Below are 18100 nucleotides of genomic sequence, written 5' to 3'. Positions count from 1 at the left end.
TGCCAGGTCATGCTACTTCAAAACTGATGGTTTCTATAAAATTTCTATAAAATTCTGGTCTAGAGTCAACACATATTAAAAAAAAATTTTAATGTAAACATAGCCTGTGCATAAAGAAAATTTCACTCAAATTCAATGGCAAGAACTGCAAGATTAGAGGTGTGTCTGAATTTTGACTCTTTTCATTCAAGTATAGAACTATTATCACGGCCTTTAACAGGGGTTCTTAGACTTTGGTCCACGGACCCCTCGGGGTCTCCCCCCATAACCATTTCAGGGGTCTCTGATGTCAAATTGTTTTCCTAATAATATTAAGATGTTATATACCTTTCTCACTCTGTTGACATTTGTAAAAGGAATGTTGGGTAAAACTGCTGGGGCATTACCTAGCCTGATTGAGGCAGTGACACCAAACTGTACTAGTAGCCATATACTTTGCCATGACTGTCATCTAACTGCCATGAATTTGAAGGAAAAAAAAAAACAATTTCCCTTAAGAATAATCCTTGATGAAGCGGTAATAATTATTAATTGTATTAAATCTCTACTCTTGAGTAAATGTCTTAAAATTCTGTGGGATGAAATGAGAGGTACATATAAAGCATTTCTGCTATGAAGTATGACAGTTTTCTCCAGGAAAAGCATCCATGTAATTGTTTGAATTACAAGATGAACCAGCTACCTTTTCCCCCATTGGGATACCAATTTTATCTGAAAAAAATGACTGACAGATACACTATGCCTATTCAGACTTGGGTATTTGGCAGACATTTTCTTAATGAAGTGAACCTGTCACTGCAAGGAAAACAACTGACACTATTTGTTGCCAATGATAAAATTTGAGGTTTCAAGTGAAAATCAGAATTCCGGAAAACTTGTTTCCACCACTGTGAGCCTGACAACATTCCAATACTTAAGGACTTCATTGATGAAATCAGTGTTGATATTAAAAATGTCATTTCTTTGATACTGCAAAAATGTATGATGTAAATGTAAGAACTAAAACCATAAGACTCTTAGAAGAAAATACAAGGATAAATCTTCATGACCTTGGATTTGCAATGGATTCTAAGTATGATACCAAAAACATGAGCAATGAAAAAAAAATAGATAAATTTGGCTTCATCAGAATTTCAGAATTTTGTGCATCAAAGGACATTATCAAGAAAATGAAACACTGTGCTCACTTCAGCAGCACATATACTAAAAAAAAAAAAAAAAAAAAAAAAAAAGGGCTACCCTGGTGGCGCAGTGGTTGAGAGTCTGCCTGCCAATGCAGGGGATGCGGGTTTGTGCCCCAGTCCAGGAAGATCCCACATGCCGCGGAGCGGCTGGGCACGTGAGCCATGGCCGCTAAGCCTGCATGTCCGGAGCCTGTGCTCCACAACGGGAGAGGCCACAACGGTGAGAGGCCCGCGTACCGCAAAACAAACAAACAAACAAACAAACTGAAATATCTACAGAATGGGAGAAAATGTTTTCAAATCATATGTCTAATAAGGGTTTAATATCTATAATATATAAAGAACTCCTACAACTCAAGAACAAAAGGAGACATGAACTGGGCAAAGGATTTGAATAGACATTTCTCCAAAGAAGATAAGCAAATAGCTAGTAAGCAACTGAAAAGATGTTCAACATCATTAGTCATTAGGGAAATACAAATCAAAACCACAATGAGATACCACTTCACACCTACTAGAATAGCTATAATCAAAAAACAAAATATAACAAGTATTGGTGAGGATGTGAAGAAATTGGAACCCTATGCATTGCTAGTGGGAATGTAAAATGGTGCAACCACTGTGGGAAAAGTTTGGCAGTTCCTCAAAAAGCTAAACATATAATTATGTGACTCAGCAATTCCACTCTTAGGTATATAAATAATTGAAAACAAGGACACAAACAGATATTTATATGCCAATGTTCACTGCAGCATTATTTACAACAGCCAAAATGTGGAAGCAACCCAAGTGTCCATCAATACATAAAAAGATAAACAAGAACATACAATGGATAAACTTACAATGGAATTGTATTCAATCATAAAAACTAGTAAGTTCTAATATATGCTATGTAACATGGATGAACCTTAAAAACATTATGCTAAGTGAAATAAGCCACGCTTATATGAGATATGTAGAGTAGGCAAATTCATGGAGACAAAATAGAGTAGAGATTCCCAGCAGCTGGGGGAAAGGGAGAATGAGGAGTTATTGCCTAATGGTTACAAAGTTTCTGTTTGGGATGATCAGGAAGTTTTGGAAATAGCTGTGACAGTTGAGCAACAGTGTGAATATAATTAATGCTGCTGAATCGTTCACTTAAAAATGGTTAAAAGTGGCAAGTTTTATGTTATATATATTTTACCACATTTTAAAATGTGGAAAAAACATGAAATAGACTATGTACATCAATGAGCTAACAGATATTTTCACATTACCAAAAAATGTTATAAAATCATTCATGGATGAAAGATACCTCAAAGGGTAAAACAAACCAATAGATTTTAATGTAACAAGCATGAAAAGTTGAAGAAGCTACCACTTGTCAAGTTTATCAAATAAAATCCTTTGAGTATCAAAGAAAAATATACATAATTATCTGAAAAGGTAATCAAAATACTCCTCTCTTTCCCAACTACATAGCTAATGTGAGGCTGGGTATTCTTCATATACTTTAACCAAAATAATATATATACAAACTGAATACAGAAGCAGATGTGAAAATGCTATTCTTCTAACTAAATACAATTGTCTAAAAAAACTTATGTGAATATGTAATATGTAATTTTTATTTAAAATATCTTAAAATTGTCTGTTTTAACTGATACTTGGTGATATACATAGATACAGGCCACACACACACACAAAAAGTGTTTTGGAATCCTCAGTAAATTTGAAGATTATAAAGAAGTCTTGAAACAAATAGCTTGAAAATCACCAGCCTATAAATCTATGTTTATTATCAATATTTGCCTTCTTTTTAAGAAGCACTAAAAATGCTTGCCTGTTAGTGACACCTAGTGGTAACTCAAGTTACCAATGAAAGAAAAATTTCACCTTAATTGTCATTTGAGGAAGCTGTATAAATAACTGAGTGCAAATTCAGAACCCAAACTTCTCTAAACAGTAGGCAGAAATGCTAACTGCGAAATTACGTATAATGCCTTCCACACATACTCAAAGCACTAAATTTCTTTATAAATTCCAACGTGCCTACTTCTAAACAACAGTTCAAAAGTAGCTTTTAAAAACAATACATTTAAAGTAAACTTCTGTACTGAAGAGTTTTTATTATAATTCTGTTTCTATCCAAGTAATCTCTAAGATCAGCTCCCTAGCAGTGATACTTAAAATGTCAGAAACCATCCTGGACATCAACCTCAACCAATTCATCATTCAAGTTCTGCCAAGATTACATCCTGAATTTCTCAAATGTGTCCTCTCTCCTCCATCCCTGCTGCCAAAACTTAGGTTCAGACTTTCAGTTTATACCTGAACTGTGATGTCACGTAATTCAAATTCAGATTTTACCATGTTGCTCCCTTACTTAAATCCCTCCAAGGACTCCCCTTTGCTTACAGGATCCCAAGCTTTTTAGCTTTAGCATGGCATATGCAGCCTTCCATCATCCTTTCATCTTTTCCTGACTACCTTCAAATGTATGCTCTAGAAGAAGAAGGGTCAGCAAACGTTTTCTGTAAAGGGCCAGATGGTAAATATTTGGGGCTTTAGTGGTCATATACTCTCTGTAGTAACTACTCACATCTATCACTGTAATGGGAAAGTAACTGTATGAAAATATGTAAATGAATCCCAGTGTTCCAATAAAACTTTATTTACAAGAATAGGCTGCAGATCAGATTTGGCCCACTAGCAGTAGTTTGCCTACTTCTGCTCTAGACTACTGAACTGCTAGAAATTTCTTGCATATATTACACAAGTTTGATGGCTGATGGAATGTCTCCTGGTATATTCTGTGTTTTACAGCTATCTCAGGTTTAAGTTGTAATGAAGTAAATTTCAATATATATAGCCTACATAAATGCTCTTTGGTGTCTTCAACAGTTTTTAACAGCGTAGAAGGGTTCTAAGGTCAAAAAGTATGATAACTGCTGTCTATTTCAACCTTTTCACTTTATAAAAGAGAAACTAAGGCACAGTTATCTAGCTCGGTCATGGGCAAATATATGCCTAAGCAGAACTTAATCAGGTAGCTAAATTCCCTAATTAAGTAAAAATAAATACATTTTGAATTGTCAGCATCACTGCTCCTCCCCATTAATGTACATAATCTAAAGTAATCAAGGTATTCATTTCATGGAGAACTCACCCTCATCATCACTACTACTAGAGTGGATCTCGGGAGATGAGTCAGATTGGGATGATGAAAATTCTTCTTTCCATTTCTTCCTTTTCTTTGGTGGTGGCTCAGCCTTTACTTTTAGCTGTTTAACTTTGGGTTTCATGGAAGGGGCTTTTGTCGTTGTAGTTTTTGGTGTTGGAGCATCAGAAGTTTTACTGCTACTACTTGGCTTAGCCTGAACAGTTCTGCAATGTTACAAACAGACTTCATTAATGCACTGAAATCTTGTCAAATTAAAATAAATTAGACGAGGGATTTTCCCGGCGGTCCAGTGGTTAAGACTCTGCGCTTCCACTGTAGGCGGGGGTGTGGGTTTGATCCCTGGTCAGAGAACTAAGATCCCACATGCCGTGTGATGCAGCCAAAAATAAATAAAATAAAATAGACAAAAACCCGAGAAACACTGGTGAAGAAAAGTTTATTTATCTCACCAGTATCTCCAAAATAAAGTCTAAGTCCTACACATCTCCAATGGTGATTCCTCCAAAAGTCTCTTGTAATATACTCTTTAACCACTGACATTCAATATTCAGTTAATAAGGGACTATATTAATTCCATCCCTATTTCTCTCTCTCCCTCCACTCTTCCTTTCCCTTTGTAAATTCATTTTCCTGACTATGAGGCTGTACACGGCAGATGATCAATGGACTTACAGTCAGATCAGAAACTCTCACAGGCTCTGGTGGTGCCAGGTTTTGATGTGGAATCCCAACTGCACCTGTTCTAGAGCCCCTCAATAAGATGTGCTATATACTAGTTCTGGAGATTTGAGGGAGTGGATAAAATTGCATCATAAAAATAAGGTGGGCTGTGTCCAATACGTTGGAATCTTCATTAAACGAGATCTTCCTAGCACTAGATTGAGAGTATCAAGGTTCACACCCCCTTTCCCACAGAGATCAAAGGGAATTTTCCAAATTCACGCTCCACACAACCCAGAGCCACACTGATCCATGACGACAATTCTACTGCACTTGTAATGTGCAGGCTCAATGTTTTTTTACTGTACTTGTAATGTACAGGCTCAATGTTTTTTCATTTTAAATTTGACATTCTGTTATTATTTTCACTTTATTTATGGATAAAAAAGAGGGCTTAGAAAGGTTATCTTTTTTTTCTTTCTTCTTTGTTTTTGGCCACACTGCACGTGGGATCTTAGTTCCCCGACCAGGGATCGAACCTGGGCCCTCTGCAGTGGAAGCGTGGAGTCTTAACCGCTGGCCCACCAGGGAAGTCCCTAGAAAGGTTATCTTAATCTAGGTCACAAAAAGATGGATTCAAACCTTTAGACTGTAAATCCAATTTTTTTCACTATACTAGGGTGACACCAAAAGGACTCGGAAGAAAAGGGTACCCATCCCACCATGATAGCCATGGGCTTTACAGTTCCTGTCTCATTACTTCAAAAAGAATCACTTATTACATCAGGCACTGAATTTTCAGACTTGTACATAATGGAAAAAAAAATCAGCCTCTTTAATTTATGTAATTCTTTGTACAAGACATTGCCAATAATAAGCCTTCCAATAATTACTACAAACATATTACATAAAATAATAAATACCTGATAGTTTGTGAAGGCTTATTTCGTGGCTTTTTGGAACACACTCTGACATACTCCTTTTTGTTAGTGTTTTCAATGAACTTCACATATATCCTTTTGTATTTACTCTTTGCATCTCCAAAATATCCAAGGTACTAAGGAAAGAAACACTTTGAATTACATAATTGTACATTCTGTACATAAAATATTACTTTGTTGTCTTGATAGACTGTCACAGAGCCATCCTTCAAGTTTTTCAAAATGCAGCTCTGGTCAGGCTAGTTGTACCCTCAGTAAAACTGATTCCAGCCTCACTCTTAACTGCAAGCCCATCTATAGATGCAATCTTATTTGGCTAATCATCAGATGCCCACTTACTCAGGGCTATGAAACAACTACTTAGGTAGAAAATAATTCTGTAAGTCTTCTTGGTAAATCAGGATATCTGACTCTGGCAGAACAATCAATATAAGAGTCTCTGAGTCCATCTGAATTCTTCACAGACTAACACTAATTCCTTTCTTTTATTTAAAAAATAAAAAGTTAAGCAATTTAAGTAGCTGGTATTTAGACATTAATTTTATTTTAAAATCAGTATCATATACTCTGTAGTTCAATTTTAATATTTTATCTCAGAAATGCTCAATATACATACATTAAACAATACATTTAAATTTACATCATTCTGTATTTTACCCAGGATCACTGTCAAAAAATAGGAAGGTTAATGTAAACAAGCATTTTACTTACACTATTTGTAGCAGCAAATTCTCTTTGCCCATCTCGAATTTCAGGAACAAACTTCTGTAATAAAGCTTTTTGTACTTTCCAAATAGCTGGGGGTTCTTTTCCTGCTTTTAAAGCCTCCTGTAATAAGAAGTATTAACAACATTTATAGAAACTAGCAACATATTCTAGATTTATAGAATCTTAGAGCTGAAAGGAATCTTGAAGACCTACCTAGCTCAACCTTTTATCTTTTACCTAGCTGAACTTTTGCAGTAATTCTTTTAAGTGAGCTATTCAATCTCTGCTTAAATTCTTCCAGAAACAGGGAGCAAAAACATGCAAAGTAACCCATTACCCTTTTGTATAGCTATTGGAAAGTTTTCCACTAATGATACTGTCATACATTATTTATGCAATGTTATAACAGTATGTATATATTCAAAAAGACCAGAAACAAATATGCTAAAATATTAACAATAGTTAATTGTGAATGGAAGGAATATGGATAATTTAAATATTATGTTCTTCATTGTATTTTTAATACCATTTCTCTCCACCCCAATTAAAAAATAAAATCAAAAGCAAGCAAACAAAAACCCCAAAATAAGTTTTCTTAAACACTGCTAAAAATTTCTTATATGAAATTATAACATTCTGCAATTTGAAAAAAGTCTAATTCTACTTTTACATTGTATTCCTGTTATTTTCTTTAAACTTTTAAGTTAGATAAATAACCATTTTCTCCAAACTTCTAATAATACAAATGACTTGGAAGCTTTGAAAAAATTAACATTTCAAAACTGCTCTAATTACTAGTAGCTAAATGCAATATACTGACCAGTCAGAAATACACAAGACTCAGAGATGAGTTAAAATTATTTTAAGCTATTTTCCTTTTCAAAATACCTGACATCTCTAGTTTGATTTCATTATTTAACAATTATGACAACAGAATTATAAAAATATAACTTTTCACAATTCAGGCTAGATGCATGGTATTAAAAGTCATCATGAAGGCTACCATAGGGCACGCCCATTAAGCTATGACCTTTATACCTGTGAACATTCACATCACCTTAAAAGTCTCTATGTCTTCTATCTTTACCACAAATTCATCACGCTCTCTGTATTGGCCTTCTCCTCCACTTTCTGTGTTCTCCTCATCTGTAAAACCTTCTATGGCAACAGTGTCCTGTCCTTTTGCAAACTGGTCTGAAGGAAGACCATCATGTTCGATGGACTTTGGGGGTTCTGCAGAGTTTATATTTTCCAGGATATTTACTGCAGATGAAGTAGAGTAGAGAGGTTCTTGCTTAACTGCACCCACAGTGGTGGAGGAAGTAGTAGCAGTACCAGTAGTATTGGCAGTTGGACTAGTAGTTGCCACCTGTAGGGCTTCTGAAACTAGATCAAGCAAATGCAAATTAGTAATACAAATTATTAAACATTTACTTGCTTTGAGTAAAATCTGAACAGTTTACAAAGAAAGACCTTATTATTTTTGCCATCAAATTGTTTGAAACAATGAAATTAAAGAATGGTTGTTAACTTCCAAGAACCAAAGTGGTGAGAATTACATCTGGATGACAATTAGACAGAACCTCCATCGACCTAAACTCCCTACTTCCACTTAAGTATTTAGCACAAAAATATATTTAAAAGAATAGAGACAAAAAAGTGATGCAAGACAAGGAAGGGTCAGCCAGCTGAAACTGTGAATTCCTAGAAGAAAAGCTGATTGGACGTGGAAAACAAAAACAGCACCTCCCAAATACTTTGAAATAGCAGTAGAAGCTACCGAAATAAAAAGGATTATAAAGTAATGTTATGAAAAACTGTATGCTAACAAATAACTTAGATGAAATGGACAAATTCCTAGAAAGACACAAACTACCAAAAGAACTCAAGGAGAAAGAGAACATCTGAAGAGACCAATAACAAGGGAATAAAACAAATTAAGAACATCCCACAAAGATGAGCACAGACCCAAATGGGTACACATGGGTTCTATCAACAGTTAAGTGAGAATTAATACCAATCCATTATAAACTCTAAGAAATCAGAGGAAACACTTCCCAACTCATTCAAGGCCAGTATTATTCCAATACCTAAACCAGACAAAAATATCATGAAAAAACTACAGACCAGTATCCCTTATGAATACAAACACAAAAACCTTCAGCAAAATATGAGCAAATATACCAACACTGAAAAGAATTATACATCATAACCAAGTGGCTTTTATCCTAGGAATGCATGCTTGGTTTTAACAGCTGAAAATCAATCTATCACCATATTAATATAATAAAGGACAAAACCACAGGATCATCAGAATAGGTACAGAAAAAGCATTTGGCAAAATTCAGTATCATGAATTTAAACACTTGCATGATAAAAACACTCAAGAACCTAAAAATAGAAGGGAACTTCTTCAACCTGATAAAGGCCATCTACAAAAAACCCACAGTTAACATCATACTTAACGGTAAAAAATGAGATGCTTCCCCCTAAGAAGGATGTCTGAAGAAATAAAACTGTATCTGCAGATGAAATGATCTTGTATACAGAAAATCCTAAGGAATCCACTAAAAAACTAAAAAACTAATCCACTAAAAAACCAGTATCCCTTATGAATACAAACACAAAAACCTTCAGCAAAATATGAGCAAATATACCAACACTGAAAAGAATTATACATCATAACCAAGTGGCTTTTATCCTAGGAATGCATGCTTGGTTTTAACAGCTGAAAATCAATCTATCACCATATTAATATAATAAAGGACAAAACCACAGGATCATCAGAATAGGTACAGAAAAAGCATTTGGCAAAATTCAGTATCATGAATTTAAACACTTGCATGATAAAAACACTCAAGAACCTAAAAATAGAAGGGAACTTCTTCAACCTGATAAAGGCCATCTACAAAAAACCCACAGTTAACATCATACTTAACGGTAAAAAATGAGATGCTTCCCCCTAAGAAGGATGTCTGAAGAAATAAAACTGTATCTGCAGATGAAATGATCTTGTATACAGAAAATCCTAAGGAATCCACTAAAAAACTATTAGAATAAATAAATTTAGCAAGTTTGCAGGGCATAAGATAAATATATAAAAATCAATTGTATTTCGAAATGCTTGCAATGAGCCATCCAAAAACAAATTTAGAACAAAATTCCATTTATAATATCATCAAAAAGAAGAAACTATTTAGGAATAAATTTAATGAAAGAAGTACAAAGTTTATATTCTGAGACCTATAAACATTGTTGAAAGAATTAAAGGTCTAAATAAGTGGAGAAACATCCTGTGCTCATGGATAGGAAATGTCAACGTTGTAAAGATGGCAAACTCCCAAACTGATTAAAAGAATCAAGGACTACCCTGTCGGTCCAGTGGTTAAGACTCCACGCTTCCACCCCCACTGTAGGGGGTGTGGGTTTGATCCCTGGCCAGGGAACTAAGATTCTATATGCTGTGTGGTGCAGCCAAAAAAAAAAAGAATCGGCATAATCCCTATAAAAATCCTAGCTGCATTTTTGGCAGAAGCTGACAAACTATTCCTAAAATTCATATGGAAATGCAAGAGAGCCAGAACAGCCAAAAGAAATCCTGCAAAGAATAAAGTTGGAAGACTCACATTTCAGAAATTTCAAAACTTTACCACAAAGCTTTAGTAATTAAGACAGTGTGATGGTGGCGTAAGGATTGACATATAGATCAAGAGAGTAGAATTAAAGTCCAGAAATAAACTCTGTATTTATGGTGAAATGATTTTCAACAAGGGTGCCAAAACCATTCAATGGGGGAAAAATGAAAAAGCTTTTTAACAAATGGTGCTGGGACAACTAGATAGGAATGAAGAATAAAGTTGGATGTCTACCTCACACCATATACAAAAATTAACTGAAAGTGGATCATAGACATAAATGTGAAAGTTAAAATCATGAAACTCTTAGAAGAAAAATAGGTATAAATTTTCATGACCCTACATGTAACAAAAGAAAGAAATAAGCTGGACTTCATCAAAATTTAAAACTTGTGCTGCAATTGATGCCATCACAAAAGTTGAAAGATAACCTACAGAATGGGAAACACTGCTTGCAAATCATGTCCTTGCTAGAGATTTGTATCCAGGATATATAAAGAACTCTTACACCTCAATAATAAAAAAGACAAATAACCCAATTTAAAAAGTGAGCAAGGGCCTCCCTGGTGGCACAGTGGTTAAGAACCCACCTGCCAATGCAGGGGACACGAGTTTGAACCCTGGTCCGGGAAGATCCCACATGCTGCAGAGCAACTAAGCCCGTGCACCACAGCTACTGAGCCTGTGCTCTAGGGCCCGTGTGCCAAAACTACTGAGCCCACGTGCCACAGCTACTGAAGCCCGTGGGCCTAGAGCCCATGCTCCACAACGAGAAGCCACCGCAATGAGAAGCCCATACACCGCAACGAAGAGTAGCTCCCACTCACCGCAACTAGAGATAGCCTGCGTGCAGCAGCAAAGACCCAACACAGCCTAAATAAATAAATAAAATTTATTAAAAAAAAAAAGTGAGCAAGGGACCTATTTGTCCAAAGAAGATATAAAAATTGTCAATAAGCACATGAAAGGCCATTCAACACTATAAGTCATTAGCTCAATGTAAATTCAGTAGATAATTGCAATCTCACAGCTATTAGGATGGCTACAAAAAATACAGGCAATAACATGCTAGCAGGCGTGAGGAGAAACTAGAACCCTTGTACCTTGCTGGAGAGAATGTAAAATGGTACAGCCACTATGGAAAATAGCTCGGCCATTCCTCAAAATGTTAAGCATATAACCAAGGAATTCCACTTCTAAACTCCACCTTCTAATAAATCTACACAAATACCTGTATATGAATGTTGACAGCAGCATTATTCCTAATGGCCAAAAAGTGGAAAACACCCAAATGTCCATCAGCTGATGAATGGATACACAAAATGTGGTATATCCACATTATTAGGGAATAAAAAGGAATGAAGTACTGATATATTCTACAACATGAATAAACACTGAAAACATTACATTAAATGAAAGAAGCTAGTCACAAAAGGTCAAATATTATATGATTTCTTTTACATGAAATGTCCAAAAAAGGGCAAATCTATAGCGAGGATAGATTAGTGGTTGCCTATCATGGGGTGTGAGCGTGGGTGTGGAGACTGACTAATAATGGGTTTCTTTTTGGATAATGAAAATATTCTAAAATTAGATTGTGGTCATGGTTATACAACTCTACAAACCCACTGAATTGTACACTTTAAATGGGTGGATGTTATGATATGTGAATTATAATTTAACAAAGCTGTTAAAAAAGGACTTTGAAGCCTAGAGCTGATAGAGAAGCTCCAGGCTGAGAAACAAATATAAAGAACATGTAGCACTGCAGCAGTAATTTTGAGTAGTGCTGATGAACTAAAATAATAACATATACAATAATAAGTAAATAAAACAGGAAGGGCAGTGATCCCCTTGCTTATGCTGAGCTGTAGGCAGCAGGGGTGGCTTGATCACAGGCCAAAATGTAAAAACTGTTCCCTGAAGAAAGTGAACTCTACCTGCCTACAGGAGGGGTTGAGAGGGAATCAAAGCAGAGCCCAACACAAATCCAGACCTATGAAACACAAAAGAAAATGGAAAAGCAGATAGGCAAGGGAAATGAGTGAACTACAGTGCTTGGCAACTAGAGTACATCTCTCCCTTATTCTAGCTAACTAGGGGGGAGGAGGGGCTGGGGGGGGGGTGGTGGTCTAATAGCTGTCACCAGCCAGCCTACCTGATCTGTATCCCAAATTAAAACTATCCTCATATATTTATATGACTCCTCCCAATCAAAGGGAGAGGCCTGTTGAGGAAATACAAATGAATAATCTAATTATCAAGTCACTGTGCTGTATATCTTGAACTTATACAGTTTGTACATCAATCATATCTCAATAACAATGGGAAAATAATCTAATCATTCAAGATTAGATCACAGAATTTTATCCTAATGTAATATATTTTTATGCTACTATAACTAAACATCATACTTTCTGCCTCAAAAATGTATATAAATGGAAATCAATTTTTTATGTCTTGTGACCAGAAGGCTCTATATATTAAACACTTCTAACATTATAATACTTATAACACATTATAATACCGTAGATCTAAATTAATATTTTTTCAAATTTAATGTAAAACAAATGTAAATGTAAAAAGAATGCTTCTTTTGAGTCGATGTGGCATTTAAAACTTACTCGTTTATGGACTCATGGGAGAATATTACTTATTGAGATAGGTTTTACAACCAATTTTATTTCTGTTCTTCATTTTTATTGATAAAGGAACTGGGAAACATTGTTCTTATAAATAATGGATGAATGAAGAAATAAAAGGGATTTTATTATAGCAATGTCACTGAATTTTGAAAATACACTCTAAGTTACATGGCAAAACAAATCACATAGCTATCTATGAACAAAAACAGAGATACGGCCACCAGCAGACCCTCAGAAAAAGAAACTGCAAGGGACATGCTTTAGTCATAAGTTTGTCATCCCAAGGAGATGTGAGGTGCAAGAAAGAATGGAGGGCAATATGGTAAATCTATAAATAAACCTAAGCAAACACTGACTATTTAATACACTATTTCTTGTTGAGTATTAATAGGATAGAATTAAAATACGTGGGGGAATTCCCTGGTGGTCCAGTGGTTAGGACTCCGCACCTCTACTGCCGGGAGACAGGGTTTGATTCCTGGTTGGGGAACTAAGATTCCACAAGCCACGTGGCGTGGCCAGAAAGAAAAAAACGCAAATATTAAAATACATGGTAACATTAAAGTTAGGAGGGGATAAAATGGAGTTTTAGTGCTCAGAGTCTTTATGTTATTTGGGAGGGGAGTAAGATACTAATGGATTTTGAGAAAGTGAAAATGCATATTGTAATCCCTATTATCTCCAGGTAAAGAACAGAAGTATTTCATCAAAATCATCGGGGGTGGGGGTGGGGGTGAGAGGGTAGGTAAAGATAAGAATGAAATAAGACTGACCATGTATTGATGATTACTGAAACTGAGTGATTCATAGATCGGTTTAATTATACCAACCTTTGTAACTTTATGTTTGAAATTTCCATAATAAAAAGTTAAGGAAATATTTTATAAAAAGAATAGCTTCCAAATTAGCGGAAGGAAAAACTTATCAATACTGTATGATGCTCTTTATGAGAAGTTTTAAAATGGGCCAAACAAAAGTACAGGGATACATACACAGGTGGTAAAATTTATAAAAGAAAAGCAAGGAGGTGATTACCATCCAACTCAGACAGTGGTTAGTTCTACAGATTATGAGCTGGATTTACTTTAACACTCAATTTATTTTTGAACTTTCTTGCTTTCTAACGAGTAGCATTTAACACCATAAATTTTCTTCTTTGCCCCACACATTCCTGGCACATCCCCTTGGTTCCAAAATATGATGCTCCACTGTCCTAAGTGAGTTGTCATTTCAGCTTTGGTTTCCTTTTAAAGCCGTGAGTTATTTAGAAGTTAGCAGAAGTTATTTAGAAGTTTTAGAAAGAAAAACTTACTTTTATTTATCTCTTTTTTCCTTTCTGCTATTTTTTTATGAAATTACTACATTGTGGTCAGGGAATATGTCTTAACTAATATCTGCATTTTCAAATTTATGGGAATTTTCTGTGTGTTTTTCTTATGTGTATCATATTTCCATATGTGAGTTATATCTCACAAGAAAAAAATGTTCTGAAAGAAGAGATATGGAAAATATACTAAAAATGCTAACAATAAGATTAGTATGGCAATATTAAAAAACCAAAATGGGAAATTAAATGTGAAAAAGAGATTTTATTATGATAAAAGGAAATTTAACTGTAGTAAAATTTCAAACACCCAATTACACGGATTCAAAACAACTACACAGTATTAGAAAAACAATAAAACATAGTTGGATACTTTAACACACCCTTTTCAGTAATCAACAGATGAAGCAATCTAAAAACAAATAAGGATAGGGAGGATTTTAAAAAACCTTTTTATTAAAGATTTAAAACATACATAAGACTATACAAACCCTCAGATACCATAACCCAACTGTAACAACCACAAACATTTTGATAAATTTATCTTTCTGTCACCTCTTTTATATTTGCTGGGATAGTTTAAGGCAAATTCCAGACCTATCATTTACTTGCAACATGTACATATACATTTTGTTAAATAACCTAATATCATTTATTACATTACACAAAAAATAAAAAGATATAAAGGACTTGAACAATATTACAAATAAAATCTATTAGCACTTGGTACTCATGGGATATTTATAAAAATTGACCATTTACCAAGCTAGTAACAAAATTTCCACAAATTTCAAAATGTAGACATTACTTAAGCCATATTCCTTTGACCACTATACAACAGGGCCATAAGTTAGTATTAAAGGAATACCAAAAACAACCAAAAAACCAAAAACCTACTGGGAAACAGGCAAGACCCCACTATTCTTAATAACTCTTGGGTTAAAAGGAAATCAAATGAAACGACAAACCATTTAGAAAGGACAGTGAGAGCATTAAAAATTGAAACCAGAGGAATACAGCCAGAGTGTAGTGAAAAAAAAAAGGAAACATACAACTTTAATGCCATTCATTAGACAGCAAACAAATAACAAACTAGCCAGAAAGAGAATATTCAACCCAGGGAAGATAGGGAAAAAGAACTGATAAAAGCAGAAATTAAGAAAAAGTGAGTAAAAAATGATAAGAGGAAAAAAAAAAAGAAAAGTACATTGGTTCTTTGAAAGGAACCATTAAATAGGCAAATCTTCCATAGATTGATAAGGAAAAAGATTCAAATAATCAGCTGGAACAAGAAAGAACATACCTACAGAAACAGAGGAGACTACAAACTTATGAGGTAATAGTATATACAACTTTATAACAACAAATTTTAAAATCTAAATGAAAGAGATGATTTTCTAGAAAATATGCCATTCTTAAATTGGCCCAGATAGATCAAACTATCAGGAAAAAACTAGAGAGTTCTAGATATATTCTTAGAAATCCCAATTATATATAATAAGCTTTTTAAAATTTAAACAAATATAAAAACTTTCCTAATTCAATTTGTAAGGTCAGCATATTCCTGAATACAAAAATGAACAAGATTAAGACAAAAAGTACGATACATTCACTTCATTTATGAATCTAGGTCTAAAAATCCCAAATAAAATACTAGCAACTTAAATCTTACAGTGGACTAAAGCAATTCATCATGACCAAGCAGAGTTCATGGTAGAAATTTTTAAAAAGAGGTTTAGCATTAAGAAATCAAGTAATAGATGAATGTGGGGGTAAAAGAAAGCAGATTTATCAGAACCAGCTCAAAAAGGCATCTGACAAAATTCAATGCTCACTAACACACCATTGTAAAGCAATTATACCCCAATAAAGATGTTAAAAAAAAAAAAATTCAATGCTCATTGTTAATTTTAAAATAATCTTAAGAACTTCAAAACATAAGGATATCTTCTTAAAGAGTATGGTATACTAGAAACTGACAAATATATTTCATAGTCAAACACTACATATTTTACTAAATATCAAGAAGAAGGCCAGGATGCTTGCTATCATTGCAATTATTAAACAACAGAGGCCTGAGCCAGTAAGATAAGTTACCAAAAAAAAAAAAAAAAAAAGAAACATAAATTACCATTATTTTTAGAAGATATAATCATCTACTTAAGAGGGCAAGAGAATCAGGTGGAAAAACTGTTAAAATAGAAGTGCAACAAAAATGCCAAACACATGATGGAGACACAGAAATCAATCATTGCCATATATTATCAGTAACCAATGAGAGAACACTATGGGGAAAATAATATTTAAAATACTAGTAAAACTAGTATTTTTTAGATACTATAATATAGAATATCTATGTGGAAAAAAATGATAAGATATTAAAAGACATAAAATAAGATCTGAATAAGTAGAAAAACACTACATTCCATAAGTGGATGAGAAGACAATATTGTAAAGATTAACAATTCTCCCTTAAAATTAATTTATGAATTCAATGTAATCACAATCAAAATCTCAAAACACTGAAGGGGCTCCTACCGGCCCATTACAGGACAGTTTGAGCATCAGAAATAACGACTGTAACCTGTAAGACAAATTTTTAAAAATTCATGAAAGGCTTCTGGTGCCAACCAAGATGAAGTTAAGTCCACTAGACCTACTTATTACAAATAAAAACTCTGGACAAAACATAAAATGCAACTACCTGAAGACTCTGCAAAGTTAGTAACTGCAGGCAGACTGGGGAGGGAAGCCCAAACTGAAATAATCTTTATATAGAGGTGTTTCCTCACTTTCCTTCCTCTCTTATCACCTAGCATTGACTAGAGGGTGGCCCTTACGCAGAACTACACAGGACACAGACAACAAAAACTCCAAGAAAATCTGTCTTTCTGGATAGAGGAGTGGGGAAAGGAGCCCCATGCGAAGTAAGAATGTGGGGGGCCACTGTCATTTCTTTTTTCTTCTCTTTCTCTCTCCCAGCCCTGCCCCAAGGGCAACCCAAGTCACAGAGCTGCAACGCAAAGGCAGTAAACCTGACATCTTAAACCCGAACAGAAGACCTGTCTTTTTGGTGTACCAGAGGCACCTGGATGGGGCATGGGCTCCTATGGCATGAAGAGAGTAGAAAATGCTGTATGTCAATTATATCTCAATAAAGTTGGGGAAAAACATGTAGGAGGATTCCCTGTCCTTTTTTCTCTTCTCTCAGTGTGCTGCCCCAAGGGCAGTCCTAGTTGTACAGAATTGTGTTAAAGCATAAGCAGCTAAAAAAAATCCAAGGAAAATTCCAGATTTCTAGCCAAATGTCTGGGAAAGGGAACCCTGAGAGCTGGGCATGTAGGGAAATTCCCAGGGAAGAGAGAACTGGAGAGTGGTATCCTCTAGTTCTGTGCATGAACCTACACAAATCTTAGTTTCATGCCTAAACTGCACATATGCAGAATATACCCAAACTAGTATAGCAAAGTCTTTGAGATCTAAACTATAACAGTCTACCATCCACCCAAGTTCCAGACTAACTGCTCCGACAGATCCAAAGCACCAGAGCAAAGGCTTTGAAAACTGAACTAACTTCAGACCATCACTCAAAGATGAGACAGAACTTATGGTCTGACTGCCTGCTAAAACAAAACAAATCAACATTCTGCAGAGGATTTTAATAGAACCCAGAGTCTTACAGTATTGTACTCAAAATGTCCAGGATATAATCCAAGACTGCTCAATATATTAAGAACCAGAAAAATGTGACCAAACTTCAAAGGGAAAAGATAATTGGCAGATGCCACTCTAAGGTGACTCAGATGTTAAAATTATCAAAGACTTGAAGGCAGCTAT

General features: G+C 34.8%; 1 protein-coding gene across 9 annotated transcripts in view; it reads right to left on the bottom strand.

Annotated features, from left to right (window-relative positions):
- QSER1 (glutamine and serine rich 1) overlaps positions 1 to 18100 on the bottom strand; it is a 78797-nt gene that overhangs the window by 12822 nt on the left and 47875 nt on the right. For all 9 annotated transcript variants that reach the window (XM_073808738.1, XM_073808739.1, XM_019948291.3 and 6 more), the window contains 4 exons: positions 7717 to 8045; positions 6663 to 6779; positions 5934 to 6067; positions 4336 to 4553 (listed from right to left, as the gene is read on the bottom strand). In XM_073808738.1, coding sequence (XP_073664839.1) covers positions 4336 to 4553; positions 5934 to 6067; positions 6663 to 6779; positions 7717 to 8045 — 798 coding nt within the window. The remainder of the gene's footprint in view (positions 1 to 4335; positions 4554 to 5933; positions 6068 to 6662; positions 6780 to 7716; positions 8046 to 18100) is intronic.

Source organism: Tursiops truncatus, chromosome 8 (genome assembly GCF_011762595.2).
Source record: "Tursiops truncatus isolate mTurTru1 chromosome 8, mTurTru1.mat.Y, whole genome shotgun sequence".
NCBI lineage: Eukaryota > Metazoa > Chordata > Mammalia > Artiodactyla > Delphinidae > Tursiops > Tursiops truncatus.
The sequence above is the reverse complement of the archived record's forward strand: the minus strand, read 5'-3'. Positions and strand labels throughout refer to the sequence as shown.